The following is a 21,233-nucleotide window of genomic DNA, read 5'->3' on the forward strand; positions in this document are numbered from 1 at the left end:
TCGGCGCCGGGTGTTGAGGGGCCAGCCGATCCACCTGCCGGTCCGGAGGACAGAAAGGGACCGCGAGGGAGGGCGGGATGGGAGCGGACGGCGCATGCGGAGACGCTCGCAAGGCAAAGGCGTTGGGCTGCGTTTAGGTCGCGGCGTGGGGACCCTGCGGGTGAGGCAGCGGCCGTTGGAGATGATCAGGCAGGGCAGGAGACACCCCGGAGGCCCGGCTGTCCTCCGCCGTTTGAAGACAACAGTTGGGTGCTGCTACAGCCGCAGCCTCGCTCCCTGCCCGGCCTCGGCTTGACGCGGCGCCGCGTCCCCCGGGAGCTGCGCAAGGCCAGCGATCGCGCCGGCTCCGTGCTCAGCGCGGCCAACGCTCCGGGGCAGGCCGCGGCGCCCGAAGCGGACAGAGGCGGCAGCGCGGCGCCGCGCCCGCCCCAGCATGTCGCTGCCCCCGGAGAAAGCCTCCGAGCTGAAGCAGCTCATCCACCAGCAGTTGAGCAAGGTGAGGGGCCTCGGGCGCGCTTGTGCCCCTCTGGGGTCCCGCACGTCCAGCCTGGTGCTCCTTGGCCGGGCCGACTGTGGCACCTGTTTTCCAGGGCCTCGGGCAGAGGCTCTGTGTATGGGAGGGGGAGCGCGGCATGGGCACAGCTGCGGGCTTGAAGCCAGAAGAACTGTCTAGGCTCGATAAACAAAGAGCAAGTCCAGAAAGCGCCCAGTACCAGGATGAGGTGGTAGAACGGCGTGAGCGTTTTAGGACAGTGGTGAAAATGGAGCGTTTAGGGATTTCTAGAAGCCAAATCGAGTATAAATTGTGTTTGGAGCAGGCTTATATTCAGAGATTAGGAGTTAGAATTACTTTAAGGATGAAACTTGGGATGTTATTGATGTTGAATCAAATTAGCTATTCTTAAGTCATGAAAGAGAAGTGACTAAAGAATTTGTGATGTAGGTATTTGTTATACTTCAGAGCTCAGGAAGAATTTGTGTCTTTGATGTGCTCAACTGAATGCAATAGCTTGAAGTAATAAGAGCTACCGTTTAATGTACACTTGTATGCCAGGCTTTGTGCTGAGTGTTTACCATCTTTTATCTAAGCCTCACAGCGATCTTGACAGGGCCCTCTTTTTTCCAGATTCGTAAAGGGTAAATAAGTTAACTCAAGGTCACATCTAATACGTTAAAAGGAAAAATTCATACTTCTATCGCCTCCTTTTGGTCTGTCTTTTGATTATACTAAACGCTCTCAAAAAGATTGTTTTGGTTGAGTGTTATTTGTGGGAAGATAATCACAAAGGTAGTAGATAACCAGTAGAGATTATTTCTAGATTTTGTACTAAGAAAATTTTTATTAAAAATTTTTTTTTCTTTTAAAAATCTTACCTTTATTCTCAATGAATTCTGGTAACAATTTTACATTTACTATTAGCTTGAGAAGCCTTCTGGAATTTAGTTTATTTATTCTTTTCTTTGTCAGTACTTCAGAAAGAAATTAACTAAGTGGCAATGTTCAACTGCTTTGTAATGTTGTGATTGTAATGTGAGTTTTCTACTCAGATGGATGTCCATGGCAGAATAAGAGAAATCCTTGCCGAGACAATACGGGAAGAATTGGCACCTGATCAGCAACAGTTATCAACAGAAGATTTGATCAAAGCTCTTCGTCGTCGGGGAATCATTGATGATGTGATGAAAGAACTTAATTTTGTTACTGTGAGTAATCTTTTAGGGGAAAAAAATTGAGAAGCATTAAGCATATATTTGGGGCCTCTCCTTTTAGGAAAACCTTAAAATAAGACAGCGTTGTCTAGTAATATTCTTGTTTCAAGTATAAGGTTAATTCAACCCTTGAACGTGGCATTTAGGGTTATATATCAGTGAAATTGTTATGTATACCATATTCCTCTCTAATCAGTGACAGAATTTTTTCTTGTTATCTCTAGGTCTGTAACTTTAAGTATATATATATTAGTCAAATTGGTTTACTTTAACCTAGTTTATTTTCACTAATGATGTTCTATAATTTTTAAAATTAGGCTTATTTTTAAAATAAACACTCTTTAGGGACAGTAGTCACTGCGATTAAGAAATGACCAGTTTCTTTAAGAAAGGAATTGTCTGCCTAAGAACCTTCAAATCTTTTCATACAAATAGGTCAGTAGTGGGATGATAGCCTCCCAGTGTACAAATTAGTAAGTAGGCCTTTTGAAAATGAGGCAATAATGAGAAATTGTGACCTCAATATCTGGGTAATATAATGTAAAAATTGGATGGACTTCATAATACACCAGGGAATGAGTATTTTAATACAGTGTATCTTTTTTTGGTTTTTGAGGTTGTAAACCCATTTGATATAAAAATTGACCTAATAATAGCTTCTGCTGTGTGAATGTCACTTCCTTTTATAAAATCATAAGCCAAATGTTCTATGAAGTTTAAAAAAAGTTTAATCTGCTTTAAGTTATTAAAGATTTGTTTTTAGCTTTCTGCGTACATTGCTTGAAGATGAGTTTAATCCCTTAATATTAAACTTCAGGAGTGACCTCTTTTGCATCACCTCTTTTGCAGGCTTTTCATTATTTTTATTGTGCAAGGAAAATAAGGGGCCTTTAGAGGGGGCTTATCCTATCTACTTTTTTTCTTAGTTTCATTATTGGCATTTTCTTGGTTAATTACAATTTTTGTTTTCTAATTTGTTTTGATTTTTTTTCTGCCTTTCCAGGACAATGTTGATCAAGAACTTTCCTCTCCAAAACAACCAGTTTGTTTTACTGATAGACAGTCAACATTGTTAAAAAAAAGTATGTGTATATCTTTTTAACGTTAATTTAGTTATGGATTGTACTGTGAATAGATGTGCTTCGTGTTTAATATTTGGTAGAAAACATTTCAACATTTTTTCAGAATGAAATATTTACATTTTTGTGACTAATGATCTAAAAAATTTAGATTTTATTTTGCATGAAGTATATCAGAATATTTAATGTATAGCAGAGTAGAAGCAAAACAGGACCACCTACATCTCATGTTTTAAAAATGTATTTTATAAAAATCGTATAGCCTAGTTTTCTTTAACGGTAATGTAATAATCTCACAAGTACATTTTGTTGAGTTGAGATAATTAAGTCAGTTTGTGGAGGTGAAGGAATGTTAGTTAAACAACTAAATAGCAAAGTTATCCTGAACCTCGACTCTGACTCCTTTCTAGCTAAGAGAAAGTAGCCAGAATATAAACTCAGAAAAAGATACCATATTATATATCTTTTCTTCCATGGGTACAGATGGTCCTGGTATACAGTAAATTTGTTATTTTTTTTTTCTCCTAGTTTTTGGTTTTATCTGTCAAGTTATTATTTCCTATTGATCACATTCCTTAAGTTATTTGGCAGTTTCCTCATATATATCGCTACACTTTACAGCTAATATTGATCCAACACGGAGGTATCTTTACCTTCAGGTTTTGGGTGGAAAAGCTTTCTTGGAACATCTGCAAGAACCTGAACCTTTACCAGGACAAATTTGTTCAACCTTTACTTTATGTTTACATTTTCGAAACCAACGTTTTCGTTCTAAACCTGTTCCATGTGCCTGTGAACCAGATTTTCATGATGGCTTTTTACTTGAAGTACACAGAGAAAGCTTAGGTAAGGAACAATAATGTGTTATTTAACTGAGTCAATCTGTGTGAAGTTTTATTGCAGAACGATAACTTGTGCTGTAAGGAGAGATTTGTAATGGACGAATCTTACTAGTTGTTTTTTCTTTTTTCTCTACTGCTCTTTTCTATATAAATTATTTCTACCATCTTCTTGCTTTATTTTCTGTGAATTAATTTTCCCTGAAGATTAATTTTTGACTGGTTAATGGTTGATTCTTTAGTAGTAAACATTTAAATGCCTATTAGGTGAATGGTACTATGCTAGGCAACTGCTGGGGACATAGGGTCGTGATTCTTTTCATTGATGAAAGATGACTAGATTTATGGTGTTATGTAACTTTTTGAAAATCAAAGTTTAGATATGAATCTATAATTCATTTTAGAATTATGATTCTTGATTCCTGTAATTGTTTTACACTTTTTTCCTTTAAAGGTATTTTATACATTTTTGTTGTCAATGTAGAAATCTTTATAATATATTTGTAAAATTAAGAAAGTTATAGAGGTAGAGCTTCAGAATTTTAGATTACTAAGATGGCTAATGCAGCACAAAATTTATTTTTTCCCCTCAGTGAAAAATATTACCTTAATGAGGCAGTTATAGCTGAAATTGCTAGCTCTAACATGCTAGATCTTTCCTTTTTGTGTAGATAATACAGTGATTATTTCTGGAGGTTTAGGGATAAAGGTAGTTTGGGATTAATGTGGACATATTTGAAGGCTTTTTATTGTAGTAGCATATAGTTTAAGTACTCTTAGTGATCAGAAAACACCGATAATGCATTAAGTAACTAGATAACATGTCACAATTTTACCAGTCCTCTTAAAAGTTATGATAGAAATAGGACTGTACTTTTTTTATTCCCAGTCTGTTGCGTGCTTTCTGAGGCATTACCAAATTATTCTGTTTGGTTTTATGTAAGTTTATTTTTAGCATCCTTTTCAATAAAAGTATTCTTTTATGTGGGCCTAACTGAATATGTAATGTTACATGTGTATGTATGTATTTGTGTATATATACGTATTTTTGTTCGTTTATGTTGCCAGGTGATGGAACTAGAATGGCTGATTCAACAACAATGTTATCAATAAGTGATCCAATTCACATGGTGCTTATCAAAACAGACATATTTGGTGAGACCACTTTAGTAGCATCCTATTTTCTTGAATGGCGATCAGTTTTGGGCTCAGAAAATGGAGTTACCAATCTTACTGTGGAACTTATGGGTGTAGGTATGAGATTAATATCACTGTTATACCTTTTTTTAGCCAGTTTATAAATATTTTATATTTTTAAAATGCCTTTATAAACCAAGAGGAAAATGTGTAAAAGGAATTTCTTTAGAGTTAAAATTGTACTCTAGTGTTTAGTCTTGGGTAATGTACAGCATGAGTGTAGAACTTCATAGTCAATCCAGCCTTTTCTTACAGTTCATCTGACCTTATCTGAAGGAAAATTTTTTTTTCTGGAAAAATGAATATAGAAATTTTGAGGGATTTTCTTTTTTCAAATTTATTTGATTATATATAAGACTATGAAAGAAATTAAGTTCCTACACACATACATACATGCATGCATACACAAAAATACCTCCATTCCAGCACGATGCAACTGCAGAATTCAGTGCATTAGTACGTGACTTCCTATAACACCAGTTCTTGTAGAATACGGAGTAGGCATTTTTTCTATTCTTTTACATGTGTGAAAGTAGCAGTCACAGAGGTGCTAATACCACTTGATATGTGGTACATATTTACTAATAAAATGAAAAACAAAAGCTACTGATGTTTTATGCATAACATAGTGGAATTACTTTGGTATTGAAACTTAGAGTTAAATCTGGCCTTTGGGGAGTATAGCTTTAGTAATTTAGATTTTGATAAGTCAGACCCTAAATGTGTTTTTCCCTAAAGAAAAAGAAGTTTTATGTACGTTCATTTTTATATGAGATACCCATTATTTGTCTTTAAATATAGGCCTAACATGATAAGCATAGTAATGACCAAGAAACGATTATATTTTGATTCACCAAAGAAATATTAAATAGTTCTGGTACGAAGTATATTTGTTTTCTAGTTCTTTCAATCCAGGCATGGACTGCAAATTTGTACTCACATATGATGTGAAAAATGAGAAGGGATAAATGAGAAATACTACATATGAAAAAGAGTGTATTTTCTGAGAATGAGGTGTTAACAGTTGGGTTTGAATTTGTTTTTAATGTCAATCTGGTTGCTATTATACATTTAATGAAGATAAAAATTAAGAACGCCAAATCCTTTAGTTCCAAAAACTTCCTTAAAATGTGATTAGGAAGCTAAGAAAATATGTAATCGCCTTATAAGTAGATGAAAAACTTTGTACCGTACAAATTTGATTTGGTTAATTTTTAATATGAATATTCAAAGTGATGAGTGTTTTTCCATGTTAGTGGTAAAGCACAAAATTCATAAAGTATTTTGGTTAGACATTGGTTGGCTAAGTATACATAGTTTTGAAACCTCTGAAGTTCTGAATATTTATTTCCATTTATAGGCACAGAATCAAAAGTTTCTGTGGGAATTTTAAATATAAAACTTGAGATGTACCCACCACTCAATCAAACATTATCTCAAGAAGTAGTGAACACACAGGTAAAGAATTCTGAATTTCTCTTCTTTGTGTATTTCTCTTCATAGTAGCATATTTATTTACCTGTTGATCCTGGAAATCAGTTTTTAAAGAAAAATGACTATTAATTGTAAGCAAGAGAATGACAATATGATTTATTAAAAATATCTTGGGAGCAAAAAAGATTGGCTAGTGTATGGGTCCTGGATTGTACTGTGGAAAGTATTGAAATAAGTCAGTGACGAGGCTCTTACAAATGAGATGATGGTGGCTTAGATTAGGATGGTTATGGAGATGGAGAGAAGTGCATAGATTTGTTACATATTTTATAGTAATTAAGGAGAATGAATACAAATTGAAAAATATCTTTTTAATTTCAAGCTTGCTTTGGAACGGCAGAAAACTGCAGAGAAAGAGCGATTGTTTCTTGTATATGCTAAGCAGTGGTGGAGAGAATATTTGCAGATTCGACCCTCACACAACTCTCGGCTGGTTAAGATTTTTGCTCAGGTTTGTAAGTTGTATTAGAAAAGCTTCACACTTGTATTTGGTATTAAATGTTGTATATGTAAATTTCATTTAACTTGAATTTGTAAAATGTATTTATTTCAGACAAATGAAAGTTTATTTGTAAAATAGAATGCTGCTTTTGTAATGCTCTCTTTCACTGAGTAGGTGGGTGATAACAATCTTTGTTCTATTTTGCTTTTCATTTTTGTTTTTTTAAACCATTTTTTAATATATTTAAAGTAGATGAAAACCCATTTTGTTTAACTTGAGGTGTGTCCTTGATTGATACTTATTATTAAATAATTAACTACTACTACACTTTGCATTTATCTGTTCAGTTAGCTTTTGTGCGAAACTGGGGCTCTGGGCATATATTTTCTTGTTAGGGTATTTTTTAAAGATAAACGATGTTACATGTAATAGTTCTATATAAACAACATCCCTAAGCTGGTGACTAATAATATTTAACTGCAGCATTTCAACTATATATCTCTGCCTCTATTCTTCCTATATCTTAAGCCTATTTTTTCTCATTAACAAATCAATTTAAAATACATGATTAGATCTATATTTTTTGTAACTTATGAGGAACAATTCAAATATTTTACATGTATTTAGCCTTATATAGTTCCATTTATATGAGATAATATAGTATTGTTTTGAATTATAATTCTCAGGTCCTGTGCATTCTTCTAGCTTTACCTTATGTTCCTTTAGATTTTAGGACTGGTTAAAAGTGGTTTAATTTCTAGATGAAAAGCTTGCAAACAGGAGACGCTAGTTAACCTAGTGTTGGAAATTAGAGGGAAATGGCTTCTGACTTTACAGTAGCATTGTCAATAGATTGAGTGACTGGGCAGGCAAGGTAACAGTGATATTTGGACAAGGGTGAAGAGAAACCAATCAAAATATAACTGGCTCTCTGCTGTCAGGTTAGTCTTATTTGAGGTTATTCATTGTTATGTTAAATCTGGGACCAGAGAGGACTAGGGGTGGAGCAGGGAAGAAGTAGATCAGAGAAATGGCAACTAAAAGTAAAGGAAGAAGAAGATGGGATATCCAGTTAAAAGAATCAAGGAACTGGGATTTTCTTTTAGGAAATATTAAATTCTTGTCTCAGAATTCATTTTAAGAAGATTTGAACCACATTAGGTCATTTAGTCTCATGGTAACCATATGAGATTGTCAAGTGGCCAGGCATTGCCACTTTTTATAAACAGTATGAAGGATAGAAAAGTGAATCTTCTAAGTTCAAACAGCAACTCATCCATGTTAGACTATTTAATTGCAGTTTCAACTAGTGCTTTTTTGATTTGACTGTGCCACCTCTTTCCTTATAGAGATAGAAGTGTTTTTCTTAGATTTCTCTTTCCATATAGAGATAGTAAATAAATGTTTTTCTTACTTAGATTCTCTAGTGTTTCTTGCTGCTTCTTCCTATGTTTGGCTAGATATGAAATTAAGGAACAACGTGAGTTATTTAAGGCAGTCAATCTAATTACGAAATCTATAGTTTTAAATAAAAATTATTAAGCATGGTCTGAAAATTAATTTCTAGTGCTTCCATACACAAGAGGAAATAGTTTACAGCAGCACTATCCAGTAGAACTTTCTGCAGTGATGAGAATGTTCTATATCTTTGCCATCCAATACGGTAACCCCTAGCCATATGTGGCTACTGAGCATATAAAATGTGACTGTCATGACTAAACTGAATTTAAAATGTTATTAATTAAAATGTAAATGGCCACATATGGTTATTGGCATTATATTGGACAGTGCAGGTTTAGAGGATTAAATGTTGAAATTTTCAAGACATTTATGTAGTTTATAGGGATGTCTTTAGGTAATCTAATATTAGGCAATATTAGAAATGTTACTGTAATGAAACATGTAATGGTATATCTCTTATTCCAAGATGCTACTTTTGCTGATTGGTTTAGGGCCAATGAGTTCATTATTTTATGTCTTCATCCCTTTCTTGCCTGTTAATGGAGTTATAAGAATAGGACAAACTGGCCCACACCAGAGCGGAATTAATTACTTTTATCCTAACCAAACATCTGTAGACTCTTGTGCGTCATTGTACCTAATCTATAGTTCTTTTTCTCCCTCACTAGCTGATTTTGCTGTGGTATAATAGTAATTCACTTAATGATACCTTCTACATTTTCTATGCAAGAAATTTAAAAATAAGTTATAGAAATTGACCTTGAAGACCATTAAGTTTTAAGAAAATGTTATAAATCACTTGAGGATTGAGACTATCCTTTTAATGTTTAGATGGAGATTTCAGTACTTAATATTCTCATACTACACTAGATTATTAGTAATGCTGAGTTAATATAAAAGAAATACAAATAATAGTTTTCTAATTCTCTCCAAAATTAAATTTTCTGTTTTCAAAATCGGTACCTCTGTGAATCCCAGAGATTCACAGAGAAAAGGATCCAGAGCCCTGACTAGAGCCTGCATTATTTCTGGATTTATTAGTTCCACAAGTCAATCAATCCCCTTCAGTGTTTAAAAAAATAAAATACAATAAACAGTGCCTTAAAACATTCTATGCTTATATCTCCTCCTTTCTTTCTGTTTCTTAGTTTCCCTACATGTCCTTGGGTCTTCGTTCTATTTGAGCTCTTTTAACTGGTCTTTTCATTTTGTCTCTATTTCTGACTCCTAAGATAGCATAGGGAGATGGAGAATAAGAGACCACCATGCAGATATTGGAGTAAGTGGGATATGAGAGGTTGGGGGAAAAAATCAGTGTCTTTAGAGTTGAGAACCATAGTGGAAGTTATAATAGTCATTTTACTCAGCAATTCTGTGTGATATTATGAAAGAACACTTGTCTATCCCCCACCCACTTGCCTATTCTTAGAGGAGTTTTTTTTTTTTTTAACTTTATTGAGGAATAAATGACAAATATGTTGTATAGATTTAAAGTGTACAGTATGATGCTTGTTATACACCTACATTGTGGAATGATTACCAAGATCAAGATAATGAATACATCCATCATCTCACATAGTTAACTTTTTTTGTGGTGAGAATGCTTAAGATTTATTCTCAGCAACTTTCAAGTTTACAATACTGTAGTTGCTATGCTGTATGTCAAATCCTCAGAACTTATTTTTCTTATAACTGAAAATTTTACCTTTTGACTTACATCACCCCATTTCCTTCCTCCTGCAAGCCCCTGGCAACCACCATTCTATTCTCTGTGTCTATTAAATAAGTTTTTGGGTTTTTTTAAAGAACTGAATTATCTTTGTCCTAACCAAAAATCTGTAGAATCTCGTGCTTAATCTATTGTTCCTCGTATACGTGATACCGTAGAGTATTTGTCTTACTCTGGCTTATTTCACTTAGCATAATGCCCTCAGGTTCATCCATATTTGTTGCAAATGGCAGAATCTCTTCTATTTTTATGACTGAACAATATTCCACTGATATGTATACCACATTTTCTTCCCATTTTTCCATTGAAGACATTTTGGTTGTTTCCATATCTTGGCTATTGTGAATAATGCTACAGTGCGCAAATATCTTTTTGAGATACTGATTTCAATTACTTTGAGTACATATCCAGGAGTAAGATTGCTGGATTATATGATAATTCAAGTTCTTACTGTCCAAGGCTTTTGAGTTAGCTCAGGGTTTAAATCCTGGCCCCGTTGCATAATGGCTATAGCTTCAGTTACCTCTTCTTTGAAACGAAAGTTATAGAGATGTTTAGAGAATTAAAAGAGAAATCATATGCATAGCACTTAGCAGCCTAGTACTGGATACAAGGTAAGAACTTAATGATATACAGAATTATTTTTTCCCAAGTTAACATTTGAAGAAGAGGTGTTAAAATTAGAAATGATTAATCTGTCATTACAGATAACCATTTTTCCCCTCTTCCTTCAGGATGAAAATGGGATAAATAGACCAGTTTGTTCCTTTGTTAAACCACTTCGAGCTGGGCGGCTTCTGGATACTCCAAGGCAAGCAGCAAGATTTGTTAATGTACTTGGTTATGAAAGAGCCCCTGTTATTGGAGGAGGAGGTAAACAGGAACAGTGGTGCACTCTGCTGGCCTTTCTTTGTAGAAACAAGGTATTCCATACATGCAATATAATTAAAAAGCAGTACATTGTAGTTATTGTGAATTTATGGTGCACTTGTAAAATAATTAACAAAAATGTACACATTGTCAACTTGAACAAGTCAGTATTTCATCATTTTTCTTAACATTTAAATATCAGTAAAGAAAAAACCTAGCATCTTTATTTTCTCATGTAGTTTCTTATTTAATGTAACATAATTTCTGTGAGGTAAGGATCTCTAAGTACTGTCGCGTCATAAACTGAGATATACAAATGAATTAAACAGTGAATTAGAGATAGTACTAGGAATAGAACCATGATCTTCTAGCACTATTGATGTGTTAAAATTTCCCTAGATGATGCATTTTTTTAAAGAGAAGATGGCAGTACAAAAAACATCGAAAAAAAATTGGATTCATTAGAGTTTTGTTTAGCATCATCAAATATAATTATATATGAGAATTTATCAATTTATTGACGTTAAATCTAAATTAATTGATTTCACTAATTTTATAGATTATGAGATAGTTCTTAATCTGGGTTGTAAAAATGTTGATGATATAAAACAAGTCAGACTAGCATTTCAATTCTGTTGAAATAGAACAGAAAACGAGAAATTTATTTAACATATTATTGTTTTGACATAATTTTGTTTCATCTGAAGTTGTGTAAATTTGTATGGGTATTCACAAATTGAAGCTTGTACAATGGAATAAATTATTTAGATTGGAGATTGATTAGTCAGAAAGATTTTCTCTTAAAAATAATCGAAAACAGTTAAATATTACTTATCAAAATTATTTTGCTTTATTCCCAAGCCGTAGTTCCTAAAAGTTATGTGTATGGATAGCAGTGATTAATAACATCATATATTTCAGATATACAAATTTATAATACAACATCTATGTACTTCATTGTGTACTCACCACCAAAAGTCTAGTGTCCTTCAATCACCATGTGTCTGACCCCGTTTACCCTCTTCATCCTTCCCCTACCTCTCTTCCTTTCTAGTAACTACCGTTCTGTCATCTACGAATTTGTTTAGTTTTTCATTTATTGCTTTTTGTTTTACATCCCACACATGAATGAAATCATGTGGTTTTTGTCCTTTTCCATCTAACTTCACTTAGCATAATATTCTCAAGAAGATTTTCAAACACAGTAGGAATGTACTGTGTTTAAGTGGTCATTTAAATGATCATTTAAATAACTCTCGTAAAGCAAATAATCACCCCTTTGATTCACTATTCTGTGTTTTCTAAATTTATTTAAAGAAAAAGCACACCTTAAATTAGAAACCTGAAAATCATTTAAAATATTTCTAGTGCAAACAACAGCATTACAACAATAAAGGTAAAATTTCATCCATAATTCTATTACTAATTTATTATGTCTTTTTTTTCCATAATTATAACTCAGGTATAAATAAAATTTTATGTTCTGCTTTATAATTTAGCATTATGCTATGAACAGTGTCCCATGTGTTGCTATAATTTTTATGATCTCCATCTTTTAATAGCAGTGTAAAGTTTTCTTGAATTAATATACAAAATCTACTTAACTATTTTCTCGTAAGAATCTTTTTTTTTTTAATTTTTTTTAATTATTTGTTTTGAGTATACAGTACATAGGGTAGACACTTATATAGTTTATAAAATGATCCCCCTTATTACAGTATCTTCCCTCTGGCCCTACACATAGCCATTATATTACTGCTGACTACATTCTCCATACTGTGCTCCCCATTCCCGTGATCATCTGTCAACTACTAACTTGTACTTCTTGTACCCTTCACTGCTTTATCTCCACCCCCCATCCTCTTCCTCTTCCCTCTGGCCATCACCAGATTGTCCTCTATATATGTAAGTTTGTTTTCGATTAGTTTAAAACTGTTTCTTTTTAAGTTAGGCTTGCTTCTAGTTTTTTTATGTCATTCAAAATGAATTTTTGCATTGAATATCTTTGGTTGTATTGTTGGATTTTTTGAAAAAAATTTTAGTATAAAATCTGTAGAAATTAATGAGTCTAAAAGATGTTGGATATTTTTCTAAAGTCAACTTAATGATTATAAAATGCTATTTGTTGTATTACAGTTAATTAAAAAACAACAGTGTAGAGCCACTAATGTAAACATTTTGGGGAAAGAAATCATCCATTCTAACACTGAATTCAGTTGTTACTTTTACTTTTGCATATTACTAGTAGTCCTGTGCCTAAATACATATTTTCTTGTAATTCTAACCTTACTATTAAGTGTTTTGATATTTTTTTCACACAACATATCAGCTATTTTTTTTTAAATTTTAATTATTTTTAAAAATTCTGGGAGTTATACTATCGAAGAGAATTTAGGAAATAAAAGGGAAAATTATATATAACCACCCTATTTACAACCATTGTTGGCATTTTGTTATATTCCACCAATCACTTTTCCTATGTATTTATTTCCTTAAAATTATCATATAAATACTGTAATTTACTGTTTTAAGTATTTGAGTATTTTCTCCTTTATTTGCATTTTCTCCTCTACGACTTATCTGCTTGTCTGTTCATGTCCATTAGGTATTACTTTTTTAAATCTTACTGCCTTTTTTATGTTGCATGAGTTCTTTATAAACTGGAATCTGAATGTCCCTTCTTAAGGTGTACATGTTATAACTGCTAGATTTGTGAGCACTGACTTTATAAAATAATTTATAAAACTCTTCTAAATTTGGTGTATTCTCTTTCTCCCCAGCATTGTTTCAGCTTAACAGAGGACTGATGATTAAAAGTGAAAATTTTAGTAATAATTTTTATTGTCACTTTGTTTTTAAATATTTAACATGGAACAAATACTTAATTTTAATTCATTGTGCTTTCTAGGGTGACTGTGAAGACCATGCTAACCTTCTGTGCAGCCTTCTTCTTGGATATGGATTAGAAGCTTTTGTCTGTGTTGGGACTAAGGCAAAAGGAGTACCTCATGCATGGGTTATGACTTGTGGAACTGATGGAACCATTACTTTTTGGGAGAGTTTAACAGGACACAGGTTAGCAAACTGAGTTTACAAGGATATTAAAATGAAGATGTAAATGTTTTAAATTATAGGGTTTTTTTTTTGTTGTTGTTTATATTGATGGTACTCAAAGGTATATATTGATAACTTTAGTTATTAGAGCCTTTTTGATGACTATGAAAAATAAATTAATTAAGATAGCTATGTTAATTAAACTCTAAGAAAATTTGTATACCTTAAATATTCTTTACCAACATGATACTGGTAAAAACTGAATTATATTTTAATTTTAGGTAACTGGCATTTTTTTTCTGATGATCATCCTTAAACCTGAAAATAAATTTAAGTTGTAAGTCATGATTTCTTTTGAAAACTTGATATGGTCACCACTTCCATGTTGGTAAATCCACTGGACATTTTTTATCAGTCCTTTTGGCTATCATCAGATTTGAAAGAGTTAAATGCTTCCTCCTTTGTGAACATTCTCCTTCCTTAGCTTCTCTCATAGGACTGTCTTTTAATCTTCATTATTTTTCTCGGGCTGTTCTCAGTTTTCCTTAACCTTGTCTTTACTATATTTTTTTAATAAAAAAAAATTAATTATAGTTGACATACAACATTACATTAGTTTCAGGTGTACAGCATAGCGATTAGATATTTATATAACTTACGAAGAGTTTTATCCTGTCTTTAAATGTTGAAGATCTGAAGGCTCAGCCCTGGGCACTCTTCTCATTATTTTCTGGTTCTTTTTTTTAACTTGGTCAATAAACATTTTGGTTAGTTGTTCCTCATAATGTATAGCTAAATTATTTTAATTGTGTCATTTGAGTTAGACAGTTTTGATCTTAATAATATACATAGAGTATACTCTCGTGTTAAAGGAATAATGTTGCTTTCTACATCATAGGGTGTGCTATACAATTAATATAGACTGGTCAAATTATGGGATATGAGAAGGAAAAGCAAGTATTAAACTCTAGTCTTAGGAAATAAATATGGCTTTAAGTAAGATGCTGCTTCTTAATTTTTAAGTTCTTAATTATATAAAATTATGATTTACATTTTTTAGGTACATCCACAAATCTGTCAATCCTGATGAACCTCCAGTTGCTGAACAGCCCAAACCATTATACCCATATCGAACAATTGGTTGTGTTTTCAATCATCAGATGTTCTTGGGAAACTGTCAGCCCTCTGACTCAGTAGAAATCTGTGTATTTGATTTGAATGATGAATCCAAATGGAAACCCATGAGTGAAGAAGCAATTAAATCTGTGTGTGCTCCAGGAGCTACTACATCCCTTCCTCCATTTCCACCTCTATGTGCATCTACAATTGATGCTTCAGTAACGAGTAATGAAATAGAAATGCAGCTAAGGCTACTAGTGTCAGAACACAGGAAGGTAATTAACACTGAAGTTTGTATTCGTGTGCATTTTTTTCATTTGTTTATGTAGTAGTTTTTTTTTTTGGCGTGTGATAGTGCCAGTCACTATTCTAGTCCTGAACAAAACAAATACGGTGCCTACCTTTATGGTTTGTAGTTTCGAAAGTCATGAGAGTTAAGTTCTGAGACTCAAAAATTTCCAAATTCACCAATACTTCTAGAATTTATTACTTCTTTCTAGGAGTGAAGTATGGTGGATTTGTTTAGACTTGCTGAATAACACTGTTTCGATTTCTTCTTTGTGAAGTATTCAGTCATTACCCGTTAAAAATATTGAGTTCTAGTTTTTCATATTCATTTTTTTCCATGGTTTGTTTTGTTTTCCTATTATACAAAATTGGTAGATGTAAAGTGATATATCCTCATTCTGGCTTTAATTTGTAGTATTCCTAATTATCAGCGAGATCTAGCCTCTTATTTATTAGCCACTTAGAGTTCTTCTTTTGTAAAGTACCTTAGAGAGGACATAAAAAGCATTAATCAAAGGAAAAGATTAGTATTTGTTAAGAAGGTATGTTCTAGGCATAACGTCTTTGGCACACTCACACACTCTACCAGACATTGATACCCCCAAAAGTCTCTTGAGGCACACATGCTGCTTTGCACTCCCATGAAAGTGCATGCAGAATGTGCACACATTATAAAACACAAGTGAAACCGTACACCCACACTCATAGAAATGTTCAACCAGGCACACAAGAGAGCACTCACATATATCCACCTGCCTGGATATCACACAACTACATCTCTGTCTCACACACATAGGCACATATATAGGCACAGGCACAGGCACACAGGCACCCAGGCTCACAGGCAAACACACACCAACACACATTCTCACACACACAGGGAAACTGTAAACATCCATCCAGAAACCTATTGGAAATAAGTTATTTAGAAATTGAGGGACATGGAACAGTTCCACCACATCCACATCACAGCTGGCTGGGGTGATGAGGCAAGCCATTGGGTACCTTTTTGATACAGACTCATGAACACATGAACACATGAAGGCCCCCACTGTCTAGGAGGCCTTGGAGTGGGAAAAGTTGTTTGCCTAACACATAACCAGTGAAGGACTAGAATCCAAATTTAGATAGAAGAGTTATTTATAATTCTCCTTTTGGGATTCCCCAATAGACTCCCCACCTTGGGTGAGTTCTGTTTTTCCATGTTCCTTGAGACCACCAAAGGCACACGTTATCAGATATGTTCTGTGGGCTTTCAATTACTCTTAGCTTTGGTCTCTAAATATTTTTTCTTGCCAACTCATCAAAGCATTTAAAAGTATGTTATGGAAAATCGGGCATTTGTAGTATGTTTTCAGCAATAGATTGATGAGGGACCTAATTTTTTACACTGCTGGAAATTAAAGCCCATCTTTATTTGTCCGTCATTCATATTGCCTTTTAGTTTTCTTTTCTTAGGTCCTGTTTATGAAGGAAACCAATATTTTACTACAGTATAAGAATTATTTTATGTAGAAGAAGAAAACAAAATTTGAGCTAGATGTTCGTGTTCATCACTAGCTAAGTCAATGGTGCCTGTAAATCAGCAAGTGAGATTCACATTCTGCCTCAGGAAAGTGTAGATGATTATGGACCTTTAGGATCTCTTAGAGCCAGTTAAAACCTTGATTGTGAAATCAGGAAATGCTACAGATATATTATAATCAAACTATTTAGAATTTTAAGAAGTTTTTTATGTGTGTGACAAGTTTAAAATATGTGTCAAAGGGGTCAAATATGTAGTGGCAGAAAGAACTCTAACTATGGGAGGTGAATACACAATGTAAAATATAGATACCTTACTGTTAAAATGTACAACTGAAATTTAGAAGATTTTGTTAACCAGTGTCACCATAAAAAAATTAATTAATTAAAAAATATATATATCATGTGTCCAACCATCAATAGTTCATTCAGTGTTATAAATGAAATCATAATTGCCTTTAGTATTCCATAGAAACATGTTTTAAGTTCCCTGGGGTCCTGCAGAATGTCTTCTTCCCTTTTTTTTTTTTTATCTCTTACAGTATAAAAGTCCATACCTTTTATGGAGTAAATGCTCAGTAAATATTTGAGTTTATATATGCAATTAGTTTGTTGACTTTTCTCTCCTCCTAGAGTTGAATTTATGGTAGGAACAATCAAGCAGATTCAATTTTACTAAGCTTTTTAAAGTTAAATAAATAAAATGTAACCTCAAAATTTACTGACACTGTATTCCATGGTGGGACTATTCCACATCATCTTTTCTAGTGGCTATTAAGGAAGTATAGGATTTGGAACTTTCACTAAAATCATTAATATTGGATGTTTGTTGGTTCTTCCTTTAATAAAATCTGATACCTTTAGTTCTTTTTATATTTTACTTCTACGTATCCTTGTTAGGAAGTTAAAAAAATTATGACAGGTTTATGAAAAATCTTGGCATACATTAAAATAATCAACATTTTTATTATAATTGATTTTTAAAAATATTAATAAATTACACTCTTTTTCTTCACTTTTCATTGCTGTAGGATCTTGGCCTCACTACTGTTTGGGAAGACCAGCTTTCCTATCTCTTATCACCAGCTTTGGCTTCTTATGAATTTGAGCGTACAACAAGTATATCTGCAGGCAATGAAGAATTTCAAGATGCCATAAGGAGGGCTGTGCCTGATGGCCACACATTTAAAGGGTTCCCAATACATTTTGTATATAGAAATGCAAGGCGTGCATTTGCTACATGTCTTCGGTAAGGTGGAATTTATGAATTCATAAATGTTTTTGGCTTAGGAGTTTTAGAAATAAGTCTGTTAGTTCTTTAGGAATGTGTTCAGAATTACATGGTGAACTTTTATGACTTATTCTCCTTGTCACAGATTGTAATTCCTTAGGTCTGAAGTGTAGCTCTAGATATTTTAGGATAGATTTTGGTGCTATCTCAGTTGAGGATCTCTGATCTTGACTAGTGTAATTTTTTAAATTTATAGACTGTGAGGAATAGTCTGTAATTCGAGTAACTCGACCAAAATTTACACAAGTGTTAGTAGCAGAGACGGGATTTTAAAATATTGACTTACTTGGAAATAAGAAAGTAAAGCCTATGTTTACTTAATTGCATAAATTTTCTTTCTTCTGTAGGTCTCCTTTCTGTGAAGAAATAATCTGTTGCCGTGGAGACCAGGTGCGACTGGCAGTTCGTGTCAGAGTATTTACTTACCCTGAATCTGCATGTGCTGTTTGGATCATGTTTGCTTGTAAATATCGCTCAGTATTATAGGCGTAACATTTCTATAAGAATATACTTATGTTTTATTGGAATTTTACACATTGTATATTACTAGCTGTTTAGAGGTTATCTTAAAAATCACAATCTGGCTTGAATGTCATATTTCAGTTTTGTATATACCTGACTAATGTTTGAAAAAAATCATGATGTATGTATTTAAAAATTAAGGATGAAAAGCTGTATAAAGCTGAGTGGAATTTAGTATAAATTCAGTGTATATTCTATTTTAATAAATGCTACTTTGTTTACAGGTATTCAGTAGTTTAAATATGAATATAAAGTTTACTTAGTTTTTTTTATATTAATAGGTAATCAGAAAGATATTTGTCTGAGGGTTTAAGTTATAGTAAAATCAATATTATTTTTCATAGATTAATAAGTTTATTTAATATAAGTTAGTAGAAATTAATTTTACAATGAGTTTATTTATTGTATAGGTGAAAAAATATTTTGATGAATTAATACTTTTATGGTTTATCCAAGGCCATAGAGATATTTGTGACTTTTTAGAGATTTATGGAAAGACTTCGATATAAAAGTAGAAAAGAACTAGTACTGGGAAGGCATAAATATTAATAAGAAAACAAACCTCATATGGAAGTACATGAATAATTTATAAATATTCATTAGTTTTATTCATTCTAAAAGTAAATTAGGTATTTTAGAAGAAATTTATCATACCCTTTTGTTATACCGATAAATTGCTTTCTGTAATTAATATTGACAGTCTGGTTCTGGTTTTCTGTGATCAAAGGACTTCTAGCCTCTTTAGGAATTTTATCTTCTGAAACCACATTTTTTCTCTTTTTTATTTCATTGTGATTAAAAAACATAAGCATATATGTGAGTAATCTAAATCAGAATTATTGTTTGAGGACACTGAAAAACAAGCATATCTGAGTGATGAGTGATTCCATGTGGATATTTGAATTTAAATTGAGGAGGTTTTAAAAGTTATTTTTAAAATTGATAAATTTTAAAATTAAGCAATAAAGTGAGCATTGAAAAGACCATAGCAATTTGACTTTTTATAAGAAGTCCCTATGATAGGTTTGACTGTCCATTTAGCATCTCTGTGCACATTTCTTAATTCAGTTGCTTTATGCATTGGTCTTCTTAAAAAGTAACTGTATACCAGTTATCTATGCAGGTTATTCTTTTAATTATTATAGTCACCTTTGCATATAAAATAATTTAGTGGTTTTTTAAATTAAAATTTAAAGATACCCTAAAATTTACTGTTTTATTTTTACATGTGATAAATATTTGCTTTAACTTGTTTTAAAGGCCTGAAAATATCTCTCTCCTCTTAATTTCATTAACAAGATGTTTCTCGTGAGACTATTATGACTCAAGAAAATTAGTAAAATAAGAATTAAGACTTTTTATCTGTTGCCAGAATTACTCATAAAGCTATCAATAGAGAAAATTGCTTACAATTTTTAGCTTTCAGAACAAGCTATTTATGAGGCACATGTAAGAGGCATACTAAGATCAAGGCTATATTATTATTGAGGCTGGGCTTCTTGCCTTACTGCACTATAGTATCGTATTTATAATGTACTTTTGGTATAAATTCTAAAATAAATTTTCTTCTTATGCACTTTAAGAGTCTGGCATGAACTCCTATTTTTCCCTAAAGATGGTTTATTTCAAAAGATTATTTCAGTGCATTTATCACTAGAATTCTACTACTCTTATAATTTTTCTTTTTAAAAATTAAATTTTCCTTGTATGTTTAGCTCTGTCATCAAAGTTGTTTTTCTATTAAAAACATAAAATGTTTTTTATATAATAATGTCTCTAATGTGTTCTTCTTAACAATATATACACTAATATAGTCCTCTATACCTACAGTATGGGTTTATTTAGCAAAAGAATATTAGAAATTCCATTACTCAAACATGAACCTGTTGAATAAACCTTATTCAGTTCTAACTGAACACTCCAATTTTTTCTAAAATTGAGGTGTATGTTTTTAGGTAATGATCTGTAAAAACACATCTATAACCTTGCTGTTCTAGAAAGTACACACTTTGAAACCCATTTTTCTACTTCTTAACAAAGCCAAGATTTGACCCAAATGAAGAGTAGGCTTTATACTTGAAAAGGAAGTAGTATTCTGTGCCAAATATCTGACCATCAGAAGGCATTAGTTATGAACATCAATTGCTTAAACTAACTCATTTACACTCATTTCATATTTTATTAAACAATAAAATAGATTAGACTACAATTTGCAATTTTATAATTTTATTTTTATTTTAAAATTTATTTTAATTAGTTTCAAGTACATTGTTTAGACAGCTATATAGTTCATAAAACAATCTTCCTAATTGCTCTCTCCCTCCCCTGACCCTCCACCTAGCTATCGTATTCATGCTAACTGCATTCCCTATGCTATACTCCCCAACTCCATGACCATCCATCAGCTACTAATTTTATTTCTTTAACCGTTCACCCCAATCCTCCCATTGTCCGTAACCAAATTGTCCACTATATTTTTGAGTTTGTTTTTGATTGTTTGTTCTTTTTATTCCTTAGATTTCACATATAAGTGAAATCATATAGTGTTTATCTTTCTCTTACTTAAATACCTTCTAGGTCCATCAAAACAATATTTCCATCCTCTTCCTTTTAG

General features: G+C 32.8%; 1 protein-coding gene across 4 annotated transcripts; it reads left to right on the top strand.

Moving 5' to 3' along the window:
- The first annotated feature begins 72 nt into the window (after positions 1-72).
- On the top strand, positions 73-20,387 carry CEP76 (centrosomal protein 76). 4 transcript variants are annotated; one of them, XM_036229826.1, is made up of 12 exons: positions 73-496; positions 1,549-1,704; positions 2,714-2,792; positions 3,411-3,635; positions 4,697-4,783; positions 6,186-6,283; positions 6,642-6,770; positions 10,686-10,874; positions 13,730-13,896; positions 14,936-15,269; positions 17,838-18,055; positions 18,445-20,387. In XM_036229826.1, the coding sequence occupies exons 1-12, from the start codon at positions 434-436 to the stop codon at positions 18,581-18,583; spliced, it is 1,884 nt and encodes a 627-aa protein (XP_036085719.1). In that variant the 5' UTR covers positions 73-433; the 3' UTR covers positions 18,584-20,387. The 4 variants fall into 4 exon arrangements, with proteins under 4 accessions (XP_036085719.1, XP_036085717.1, XP_036085720.1 ...); XM_036229824.1 differs by having other exon boundaries at positions 74-496; positions 4,697-4,882; XM_036229827.1 differs by having other exon boundaries at positions 74-496; positions 3,591-3,635; positions 4,697-4,882.
- Positions 20,388-21,233: the final 846 nt, after the last annotated feature.

Source organism: Rousettus aegyptiacus, unplaced genomic scaffold, assembly GCF_014176215.1.
Source record: "Rousettus aegyptiacus isolate mRouAeg1 unplaced genomic scaffold, mRouAeg1.p scaffold_m13_p_12, whole genome shotgun sequence".
In the NCBI taxonomy this organism is placed as follows: Eukaryota; Metazoa; Chordata; class Mammalia; order Chiroptera; family Pteropodidae; genus Rousettus; species Rousettus aegyptiacus.

What these genes read in the sequence shown, in the direction of transcription:
- CEP76 (XM_036229824.1), top strand. Translation starts at nt 434, where the DNA reads ATGTCGCTGCCCCCGGAGAAAGCCTCCGAGCTGAAGCAGCTCATCCAC. An exon ending in TCCACCAGCAGTTGAGCAAG is followed by an intron (nt 497 to 1,548) that starts GTGAGGGGCCTC and finishes TTTTCTACTCAG; the next exon opens with ATGGATGTCCATGGCAGAAT. An exon ending in AAGAACTTAATTTTGTTACT is followed by an intron (nt 1,705 to 2,713) that starts GTGAGTAATCTT and finishes CTGCCTTTCCAG; the next exon opens with GACAATGTTGATCAAGAACT.